General features: G+C 41.7%; 1 protein-coding gene across 4 annotated transcripts in view; it reads right to left on the bottom strand.

Annotated features, from left to right (window-relative positions):
- The window catches only part of LOC139373840 (eyes absent homolog 3-like), a 29,765-nt gene that overhangs the window by 13,869 nt on the left and 3,745 nt on the right, over positions 1-12,151 (bottom strand). For 2 of the 4 annotated variants that reach the window (XM_071114913.1, XM_071114916.1), the window contains exons 2-6: positions 9,189-9,286; positions 6,391-6,440; positions 3,065-3,159; positions 2,439-2,508; positions 1,273-1,469 (exon numbers count right to left, since the gene is read on the bottom strand). In XM_071114913.1, the coding sequence (XP_070971014.1) occupies positions 1,273-1,469; positions 2,439-2,508; positions 3,065-3,159; positions 6,391-6,440; positions 9,189-9,248 (472 nt within the window). In that variant the 5' untranslated portion in view covers positions 9,249-9,286. Of the gene's footprint in view, positions 1-1,272; positions 1,470-2,438; positions 2,509-3,064; positions 3,160-6,390; positions 6,441-9,188; positions 9,290-9,971; positions 10,082-12,151 lie in introns of all 4 variants that reach the window. The other 2 variants (XM_071114914.1, XM_071114915.1) reach the window with 2 other exon arrangements.

The following is a 12,151-nucleotide window of genomic DNA, read 5'->3' as shown; positions in this document are numbered from 1 at the left end:
TAGGTACAGACCTAGGATCAGCTTCCCCTAGGTACAGACCTAGGATCAGCTTCCCCTAGGTACAGACCTAGGATCAGCTTCCCCTAGGTACAGACCTAGGATCAGTTTCCCCTAGGTACAGACCTAGGATCAGCTTCCCCTAGGTACAGACCTAGGATCAGCTTCCCCTAGGTACAGACCTAGGATCAGCTTCCCCTAGGTACAGACCTAGGATCAGCTTCCCCTAGGTACAGACCTAGGATCAGCTTCCCCTAGGTACAGACCTAGGATCAGCTTCCCCTAGGTACAGACCTAGGATCAGCTTCCCCTAGGTACAGACCTAGGATCAGCTTCCCCTAGGTACAGACCTAGGATCAGCTTCCCCTAGGTACAGACCTAGGATCAGCTTCCCCTAGGTACAGACCTAGGATCAGCTTCCCCTAGGTACAGAACAAGGATCAGCTTCCCCTAGGTACAGATCTAGGATCAGCTTCCCCTAGGTACAGATCTAGGATCAGCTTCCCCTAGGTACAGATCTAGGATCAGCTTCCCCTAGGTACAGAACAAGGATCAGCTTCCCCTAGGTACAGAACAAGGATCAGCTTCCCCTAGGTACAGAACAAGGATCAGCTTCCCCTAGGTACAGATCTAGGATCAGCTTCCCCTAGGTACAGATCTAGGATCAGCTTCCCCTAGGTACAGATCTAGGATCAGCTTCCCCTAGGTACAGAACAAGGATCAGCTTCCCCAATCCCAACCTTAACCATTAGTGGGGAAAATGCAACAAGAGTCTAGCATCTTTGATTGGGTGGGGGGCACAATTTGAACTGTGAGCAACACATTTTAGCAGCCTCCCCCCTTGACAGCAGGGAGAAAATTAATATACATTTTAGGGTTCATCTCCTGCAATTCTACACATTTTGCCATGGGGCGGAGAGAAGATTTTGCGATTTTATAACGAATTTTCTGCAATTCTACACATTTTACTATAAAAGGTGGAGAGAAATGTTTACAGTTTTTAAATACGATATCTGAGTGAGAGCGACTAACTCGCTAGACTAACTTAGCAGTCAAAAATGTTTTAGCTGACATGGGCTAATTGAGTGTGTCAGTGACTAACATAAGATGCACAACCATGTTTCCATATTGCACCATGTCTATTCTACTATTCTAACCCCCGACTGAGCTCCTAAATCTGCAGGCCTATAAAAAAAAAAAAAGCCCCCCCCCCCCCCCCCCCCATTCCTGCTTTACACTATATTAGAAGACTTAGAGCAGCGTGGAGGGACTGACCAAATGGTGGGAGGCCGTAGGTCTGTCCTGCTTGGGGGAAGGCAGTGTAGACTGTAGCCTGGGTCTGTCCTGCCTGAGGGAAGGCAGTGTAGACTGTAGCCTGGGTCTGTCCTGCCTGAGGGAAGGCAGTGTAGACTGTGGCCTGGGCCAGAGGAGGAAAGGCACCCTGGCTGGTGGTGTAGGCTGTGACTGCTGGTCTGTGGGATAGACGGGGAGAGATGCACAGACATACTGAAGTAAGGTTGCAAAATTCTGGAACCTTCCCCAAATATTTTATTTATTTATCCTGCTTATTCCTTCCTAAATCTTCCAACAGGGATTTTTTGGGGGGGAGGAAAAACTTGGACATTTTGGGGAAGTTATCAGAATTTTGCAATAAAGTTCTACCCAATAGCATGCAACGGAGAACTAGGCACGCATTTCTCAAGAGTCTCAAATTAGGAGCCCTGATTTAAGATCAGTTTTGCCTTGTTGATCACATAGAATCACATTATTACGCAGGTTGGACCTGATTCTAGATCAGCACACCTCACTCTGAAACACTTGATACATATGCTACCCTACCAAGCAAAAAGGCAGTAACTGCTAATTTGGCAAAAAAAAAAAAAGTCATTATTTTTCTACATTAAATACATGCTTAATCATGTGGACAAGTATCCTGCTTCTATTGTGTTCTGGAGAAAATGGGGGTCATGTTAGCAGTAACTGTATAAAGTTACTGTGAAAACCAAGGTAAATAAAAACAATTTTTTCTCAGTTCCACGCTATGAGCAGTTACTGCTTTTTAACTTGGTAGGGCAACATGGGTCCTGAACAGCTATGCTCAATAAAAATTAGCATTAGCATTTATACAGTAGAACTAGAATCATCATAACACCGATTACATCTGGCTGCACCATGCATTTCCCTGCGGGAACAATAAAGTTTTATTTGAACAGGCATGCAAGTCCCAACATACAAGGTGTTTCCCAATCTGGGTCCCGGGGACCCAAAGGGGGGCACATTTTGGTTTTTGTCTTAGCACTATCACACTTGGCTCAACAAAACAACTCATCATCACGCCTTAGATTTTCAGGCGTGTTAGTGATATTACAAAACTTGTGCACCCATTTGGCTCCGCAGGACCAGGAAACACTGAATAACCAATCACAGCAGAGGATATTCACCTGCTTCCTTGGTAGATATGGGAGTTATATTCAGAGGCTGTTGTTGTGGTGAGCGCTCTGCTGGCCACCGCTGGGGAAAAAAAGAACAACGGTAGCTAAGCTTAATTTAATATATATTTTTTTACAAAACATGCTCTCATTATGACAAATGAAAAGGGAGTGTAGACCCAAGGAGTGTGTTGATCGTATCGATGTGTGTGTGTGTAGGGTGTGGTGTTCGTACGTGTGTAGGGTGTGTTGCTTGTACGGTGTGTGTGTGTGTAGTGTGTGTTGCTCGTAACGGTGTGTGTGTGTGTAGTGTGTGTTGCTCGTAACGGTGTGTGTGTGTAGTGTGTGTTGATCGTAACGGTGTGTGTGTGTGTGTAGTGTGTTGCTTGTACCGGTGTGTGTGTGTTGCTCGTACCGGTGTGTGTGTGTGTGTGTGTGTGTGTGTGTGTGTGTGTGTGTGTGTGTGTGTTATGAACTCGTCACAAGCCCAAGGCCTCACTCCTCTGAACCAGACTGAACCAACAGTCAACCATCTGTACCAATGAACCACCACTGATGTTGTCTATTCAACAGACAGTATGATTCCATCTGATCTTCACACCCCAATAGATAGACATCACCTCTTAGAAGCCACTCACCTCCATCAAGCTGGGCATTAGACAACGTAGAGTATGAATTGTCCTGATCTCCTGAGCCGAAGAGAGGAGGAGGGATCCGGTCATCACGTAGTCCCCTAAAAAAAAACACAGACATCCATGTACCAAATATCACAGCCTATTTCCTACCCACAGCACAGTCAGCACCAGAATATGTGAGCGTCCTTTTCAACTGCTCCGCAAAAAAAAAAAACTGCCCTGCAGTCAACAGGGAAAAAATACAAATAAATCAAAACTGACGCTCCAAATTCACTCCATTCATTCTAAAATCACTATTTAAACCAACAATCCATATATTGTTGTGACTACCTGGACCTACCATTTCGTATTGAAACCAAACTATATGATTTGAATGAAAAGTATTTGAATAAACATGAAAAAATGTGAATGTAAGAAGCTCACCATTTTAAATGGGCTACATGTCATATTAAACAGCATATATAAACACTCTAAATAGGCAGGCAGGCAGGCAGGCAGGCAGGCAGGCAGACAGAGGTAGGAACTACAATTTATTATTTAGGCTGTAATTTCACAGCTGTAGCCTACAAAGAAATACATTTTGAAGCATTTGTGAGTGCAACACAATAGGCTGGTAGGGACATAAAGCTCTCAGCACTTAAAACATTTAATTTTAGTCTATATAAGTTTGGACACCTATGCATTTCAGAGTTTTTCTTTATTTTTTACTTTGTTCTACATTGTAGAATAACAGTGAAGACATCAGGACTATGAAATAACACATATGGAATCATGTAGTAACCAAAGAAGTGTTAAACAAATAAAAATATATTTTATATTTGAGATTCTTCAAAGTAGCCACACTTTGCCTTGATGACAGCTTTGCACACTCCTGGCATTCTCTCAACCAGCTTCAAGAGGTAGTCACCTGGAATGCATATCAATTAACAGGTGTGCCTTGTTAAAAGTTCATTTGTGCAATTTCTTTCCTTCTTAATGCATTTGAGCCAATCATTTGTGTTGTGAAAAGTTAGGGCTGGTATAGAGAAGATGGCCCTATTTGGTAAAAGACCAAGTCCATATTTATGGCAAGAACAGCTAAAATAAGCAAAGACAAACGACGGTCCATCATTACTTTAAGACATGAAGAAAAAGTCAATGCAGAAAAAGTTGGGTACTTTGAAAGTTCCTTAAAGTACTGTCGCAAAAACCATCAAGCTGTTATGATGAAACTGGCTCTCATGAGGACCACCACAGGAAAGGAAGACCCAGAGTTACCTTTGCTGCAGAGGATACATTCATTAGAGTTAACTGTCTCTCATGAGGACCACCACAGGAAAGGAAGACCCAGAGTTACCTCTGCTGCAGAGGATACATTCATTAGAGTTAACTGTCTCTCATGAGGACCGCCACATGAGAGGAAGACCCAGAGTTACCTCTGCTGCAGAGGATACATTCATTAGAGTTAACTGTCTCTCATGAGGACCGCCACATGAGACGAAGACCCAGAGTTACCTCTGCTGCAGAGGATACGTTCATTAGAGTTAACTGTCTCTCATGAGGACCGCCACAGGAGAGGAAGACCCAGAGTTACCTCTGCTGCAGAGGATACGTTCATTAGAGTTACCAGCCTTAGAAATTGCAGCCCAAATAAAAGTAACAGACACATCTCAACATCAACTGTTCAGAGGAGACTGCATGAATCAGGCCTTTGTGGTTGAATTGCTGCAAAGAAACCCCAAAACATATGTCCTTTGATTGGATGAGTCCAAATTAGAGATTTTTGGTTCCAACCGCCGTGTCTTTGAGAAATAGAGAGTAGGTGAACGGATGATCTCTGCATGTGTGGTCCCCACCGTGAAGCATGGAGGAGGAGGTGTGATGGTGCTTTGCTGGTGACACTGTCAGTGATTTATTTACAATTCAAAGCACACTTTTAACCAGCATGGATACCACAGCATTCTGCAGCGATACGCCATCCCATCTTGTTTGCACTTAGTGGGACTATAATTTGTTTTTCCAACAGGACAATGACCCAACACACCTCCAGGCTGTGTAAGGGCTATTTGACCAAGGAAAGGGATGGAGGGCTGCATTAGATAACCTGGCCTCCACAATCACCTGACCTTAACCAAACCAGTTAAGGAAAAGTATATTTTGATTTGTTTAACACTTTTTTGGTTACTACATGATTCCATATGTGTTATTTCATAGTTTTGATGTCTTCACAATTATTCTACAATGTATAAAATAGTAAAAATAAAGAAAAACCCATGAATGAGTAGGTGTCCAAATTTTTGGTACTGTAGGCTGAATTAAATACAAATTACATGGAAAAAACCCATCTTATTTGGCTCTGTCTACAGTGCCTTTGAATTAATTTCTAGAAACACGAGTTTGTCCAGTCTGTGGCTTCAGGCTCATGCGATTGTGCCTGGAGTCAAGACAGCAGTGGAGAATGTCCTCCGCGCTTGCAGTCACTGGGGATGCTCAACACACTTTTGGCCACTCTTGCCAGGCTGGGCAGAAATGCAGAGGTTTTCACACAAAATAACCCTATTATAATGGAAAGCACTTTAAAAGTTGGAATATGCCAGGCCTATTGGGCCAAAATTAATTATGGCCTATTGTATATAGATAGTAAAACAACAATTCTGAGATCTGATTTTTTTTGTTTATAAATACTTTGCTACAATGACACACTTAATTATCTACAAACTTCGTTCCTTTCTTTTAGCATGTGCACGTAGTAAGTACACCATCATGCTTTGGGGATATGTGTCTTTTCAGATTCTACAATGATTCTTTAGTTGTGGATAATACATCACTGCACTCCCTCTCTTGGTTCTCATCTTTGTAAGTCACCTTGTTTTAGCACCTGTGTGTTTTATCAGTTTCTTTATGAAACTGCTGGGCCGGGCATGCCCTGAGCTCGTGAGGTGAGCGCTACTGGAGCAGGCGAGAAGGCTGATGCGCTCCAGCCTTTGGATATCTCGCTCCGCACTTCAGTCAAATTGGTCTCGCTGCGCTCCAGCACCGCTCACATACTCTGGTCAGCATTACCTGTGGCAATGAGAGTCCAATCAAAACGGACCATCAAACTATTCAACAATCCGCACTTATCGGTCTAGCCCTCAACGGGAGAATCTTTGAAAAAGACCACTAACAGCCACAATACGAAAAAAAACAATCACTCAAGAATATTCTAGTGTGTGAGTGACAAAGCGGACTGACGCTGTCAAACGTCTGCTCCTGTAAGTCACATCAGAACATGCATCTTATTCATTCCGAGTGACTTTCCATTTTAAAAAAACATTGAAGATTAGAAAATAAACAAATTAAAAACTGACCTTGGCTCTTGGTTCAGTCCAACGTCCAGCTCATGTCTGGCCTTCTTGGTCTGTAAAAGTCGAACACATAGGTTTACATCAATGACGTCAGCTCTTCTTTTCGTCTCCAAACACTTACAAGTATCATTCCACCAATTAGGTGCCTTTTTGAGCAGTTAATTTAGTGAATTTTTTATTTCACCTCATTTTAATATTCTGTCAAAGAGCACATTCAACTTAATAAACAATGTTGTCCCATCTCAAGAGGTTAAACACGTTTTTGTTGTTGAAATACTATAGTAACTGCCTATCAAGTGCTAAATAAAACACAGAAGACCGTAACAGGGTTGACGATTTCATCTTAAATCATCCATTAAGCCTCATGTGACAAGGGGAAATAGAAGCTTGTTGTGTGCATCAGGGAGGGGCAATTGAATGCACGCTTTACAACAAAAAAATGGTAAAATGGTAAAAACATTTCTAGCCGGTCTATGGGTAACTGAGTTGACACGTTATGCTCGACCAGCTCAATTTTCCACCACAAACACCAGAGAAAAAGAAGAGTAAAACCAGCTCTTTATCTGATCTTTATCTGATCTTTATCTGATCTTTATCTGACTATTCGTTGTATTGTGCTTCTGTTCAAAGACCATATTAGATGTTTCGTGTTTCTTTAGAGTAGTTTCAAGTGACATTTTCACCATATATATATATATATATTTTTTTTTACGTTACAATGAATCAATCACTAACCACATTAAATAAACAATACATTTCAGAAATTACTATCAAAGCAAAAAAATTAACTAGGGTTTTACAATGATTTGTGAAAACATGGGAGAAATGGTGCGATTAGGTGGGTCAAAATCATCATAGACAAGCAGAATTTTAATTTTTAAAAATAAAATCAGATTTATTATATTTGTGATATTAAAAGGACATTTAATTTAATGAGGCTTTTAAGATTTAAAATGTGTGCACAATTTCTACTTAAAAAATATCAAATGGACGCAAAAGGCACTCATTTCGTGGAATGACCCACAAACGAGGACAGTCAGTTGGTGTCAACTAGTGGAGGCTCCTCAGAGGAGGAAGGGGAGGACCATCCTCCTCAGTGAATTTCATAAAAATAAAAAAGTCAAAACAAAAGTAGTTATCCTTTTCAGATAAAACTATACAAAATATATTCACATCACCAAATAATTAATAAGGTCTAATTAAAAAGGTCTACAGTAGCCACAACAGCACCATTGGGTAGCACCATTGTGTAGCCGGAGGACAGCTAGCTTCCGACTTCAATACATAACCTAGGAGTCTCATGGTTCTCAGCCCCTTCCATAGACTTCCATAGTAATTATGACAACTTCCAGAAGACATCCTCCAACCTATCAGAGCTCTTGCAGCATGAACTGACATGTTGTCCACCCAAATCAAAGGATCAGAAAATGAATTTAGTACTGAAAGCATAAGCTACAGCTAGCTAGCACTGCATAAAATGTGAGTAGTTGTCTGAAAGAGAAAGACAATAGTATTTATTTATTTACAAATTAAGGAGAAGCAGGAGAGAGCAAGCTAGCTGTATTTTGTTGTATTCGTTTCACTTTGCTAGCAAATGAAGCTAGCTAGTTTAGCCTACTCAAACACCCGGCTCAAATAGAGATGCTATGTTAGTTAGCTGTGTTAGTTAGCTGGCTATGGCTATCCAACACTGAAACTCTTACAAGTCAAGGTAAGCTTTTGGTTTTTATTAATTTATTGCCACCTTGGGCCGCCGGTGTAACTGCTAAACTGCTTGCTGACTGTACACTGTACTGCATGATTGTAGCGGGTTTAATAACGCATTAGTTCTAGTAGCTATGTTGACTATGACGTTAGTTGATATGGTGATAATGATGTAAGCTGTGTGTAGCGGTTAGTGGTTATGATATAAAGGTATGCCTTGGAAAGTTGTTTTTCGCCTGGTCACAGACAGCTGATGTGTTGTGCACTGAAGTCCACAAGCAAAGGGAAAAGGTGAGAGGAGGAGAGTGTGTAGCTGCGAGAAGGAATTATACAAGGTGCAAAATGAATGTGGCTGCTATGAAAGTTGTATCACAGGCTGTATCATAACCGGCCGTGATTGGGAGTCCCCTGGGGCGGGGCACAATTGGCCCAGCGTCGTCCGGGTTTGGCAGGTGTAGGCCGTCATTGTAAATAAGAATTTGTTCTTAACTGACTTGCCAAGTTAAATAAAGGTTAAAAAAATTTTTTTAATAAAAAATAAAGTGAACTGTGATTGCGTGTGATCAGGGATGTAGTCATTCCGCCTGTTCTGTTGAAAAACAATTATTAAACTGAAGCAAATGAAACGGGGATAAACATACCTGAACATGTCCAATAGAAACTCTAATTTTGCAACTGTTGGACTCATGATTACAACCTAGATCAGCTACATTCAGGCAAGAGTGTGCGAGACGGTAATTAATGTGTCACTCTCTGTCACCTTGATTACGCTATAATTTCCGTCAATCTGTGTGCACCTACGTTGCAAACTCTCATTCATACGCTAGGTTGTAGCATCCTCATGATGGGTATAGTGATAATTAGAGTATCATGCAGTAATCTAAACCTATCGCTGTTACATTGAACTGGGTGAATGGAATATAAATAACAGTCATCCAATACGCTGTAATAGATAAGGTCATGCTCATCAAAAAATAACAAAAAATTGCATCCTCCCTCATCTTAAAACGTCACCAACCGCCACTGGTGTAAACATTAGTGTATGTAAAGGTGTGAGGTGATGGTAAGGTAAATGTCAGGGTGAAGTGTGAACTCACCGGCAAGTCAGGCAGGTCCTGCGAGTCGTCCATATGCGCTGAGCCACTTCCTCCTGACATGTCTCTACTCTCTACTTCTTGGGGAGGCTGCCTGGACACTGCTTCACACAAACGCATACAGACAGACAGACAAAAACACAGTATGTACAGAGTGAGTGGACAGGACCAGTGCTTTAAGTAGCCTCCCTTTTGACCAGCCATGATCCCTTCCCCCCCACCATCCTCCCCTGACACATCTCCGGTTCAACCCCCGCCCTCCTTACTATCGTAGGATTTGATCAACAGTGGCGCGATATCGCCCCACTGGGGGGGGGGGTTTGTGGGGCACAGTTTGTCTAATCACCAGCACGGGAGGGCAGGCGAGACAGGTGAGACACGTGCAGCACTGACGTTGCACCGTGACCCCCACCACTCCAATGTTTACAGTTGAGTGGATTAAGGGGAGTGTGCCTCCTTACATGTGACCTAGCCTACATTTAGGGAAATGTATTCTCTGTGGATTATATCAGAGGCATTAGGTGTTCAGGTGCAAGCTGTCGTATCAATAGGTGGTCTGCTGGATAAGATCTAACCTCATTTTCAGCCACCAACAGTACGTTTACAGTGCATTCGGGAAAGTATTCAGACACCTTGACTTTTTCCCCAACACGTTTTATTATACTACAGCCTTATTCTAATATGTATTAAATAATTGTTTTCCCTCAATCTACATACAATACCCCATTATGACAAAGCGAAAACAGGTTAAAAGATGTTAGCAAATGTAATAAAAATCAGAAATACCTTATTTTACATAAGTATTCAGAACCTATGAGACTCGAAATTGAGCTCAGGTGCATCCTGTTTCCATTGATCATCCTTGAGATGTTTCTACAACTTGATTGGGAGTCCACCTGTGGTAAATTCAATTGATTGGATATGATTTGGAAAGGCACACACCTGTCTATATAAGGTCCCACAGTTGATAAGGCATATCAGAGCAAAAAAAACAAGCAATGAAGTCAAAGGAATTGTCCATAGAGCTCAGAGACAGGATAGTGCCGAGGCACAGATCTGGGGAAGGGTACCAAAACATTTCCGCAGCGTTGAAGGTCCCCAAGAACACAGTGGCCTACATCATTCTTAAATGGGAAGAGTTTGGAACCATCAAGACTCTTTAATTTACAAATATATATATAAGTTCTCATTTACAACTGCGACCTGGCCAAGATAAAGCAAAGCAGTGCGACAAAAACAACAGAGTTACACATGGAATAAACAAATGTACAGTCAATAACACAATAGAAAAATCTATGTACAGTGTGTGTAAATGTAGTAAGATTAGGGAGGTAAGGAAATAAATAGGCCATAGCGGCAAAATAATTACAATTTAGCAATTTAGTGCTAGATGTGCAGATGATGATGTGCATCTAGAGATACTGGGGTGCAAAATAAAAAAATATAATGATAATAACAATATGGGGATGAGGTAGTTGGGTGTGCTATTTACAGATGGGCTGTGTACAGGTACAGTGATCGGTAAGCTGCTCTGACAGCTTATGCTTCAAGTTAGCAAGGGAGATAAGTCTCCAGCTTCAGTGATTTTTGCAATTCGTTCCAGTCATTGGCAGCAGGTAACTGGAAGGAAAGGCGGTCAAGGGAGGTGTTGGCTTTGGGAATGACCAGTGAGATATATCTGCTGGACGGAGCATGTGCTACGGGTGGGCGCTGCTGTGGTGACCAGTGAGCTGAAATAAGGCGAGGCTTTACATAGCAAAAACGTATAGATGACTTGGAGCCAGTGGGTTTGGCGACGAATATGTAGCGAGGGCCCAGCCAACGAGAGCGTACAGTGGTGGGTAGAATATGGGGCTTTGGTGACAAAACGGATGGCACTGTAATTTGCTGAGTAGAGTGTTGGAGGCTAGGTCAAGGATCTGTAGGATAGTCAGTTTTACGAGGGTATGTTTGGCAGCATGAGTGAAGGAGTGTTGTAAAATAGGAAGCTGATTCTAGATTTTATTTTGGATTGGAGATGCTTAATGTGAGGTGCTCTCCCTAGATCTGGCCTCACGGCCAAACTGAGCATAATAAAATATATTTTGATTTGATTTGTTTTTGGTTACTACATGATTCCATGTGTTAATTCATAGTGATTCATAGTGACCAAATACTTATTTTCCACCATAATTTGCAAATAAATTCATTAAAAATCATACAATGTGTTGTTTTTCTGGATTTTCTCCCCCCTCATTTTGTCTGTCATAGTTGAAGTGTACCTATGATGAAAATTACAGGCCTCTCTCATCTTTTTAAGTGGGAGAACTTGCACAATTGGTGGCTGACTAAATACTTTTTTGCCCCATTGTACTTGGGTATTGATTTTAAGAAAGGTGCTTTTTTTGCGAATGCACTCGTTAAATCACAACGAGCAAAGTAGGCTGTGATTCAATGATAAATTAACAGGCACCGCATCGATTATATGCAACGCAGGACAAGCTAGATAAACTAGTACTATCATCAACCATGTGTAGTTAACTAGTGATTATGTGAAGATAGATTTTTTTTAATAAGATAAGTTTAATGCTAGCTAGCACCTTATCTTGGCTCCTTGCTTTACTCGCATAACAGGTAGTCAGCCTGCCACGCAGTCTCCTCGTGGAGTGCATGTAATCGGCCATGATCGGTGTTCAAAAATGCTGATCACTGATTGTTATAAAAACTTGAAATCGGTGCACTTCGCAAAATAGATGGGATCATGAGGAACGAAACTTATGTGGATATATTGAAGCAACATCACAAGACATCAATCAGGAAGTTGAAGCTTGGTCGCAAATGGGTCTTCCAAATGGACAATGACCCCAAGCATACTTCCAAAGTTGTGGCAAAAGGGCTTAAGGACAACAAAGTCAAGGTATTGGAGTGGCCATCACAAAGCCCTCAAAGACCTCAATCCCATATAACATTTGTGGGCAGAACTGAAA

The sequence above is a fragment of the Oncorhynchus clarkii genome, chromosome 18 (genome assembly GCF_045791955.1).
Source record: "Oncorhynchus clarkii lewisi isolate Uvic-CL-2024 chromosome 18, UVic_Ocla_1.0, whole genome shotgun sequence".
NCBI lineage: Eukaryota > Metazoa > Chordata > Actinopteri > Salmoniformes > Salmonidae > Oncorhynchus > Oncorhynchus clarkii.
Note: the sequence above shows the minus strand (reverse complement) of the source record. Positions and strands in the feature narration are given on the sequence as shown.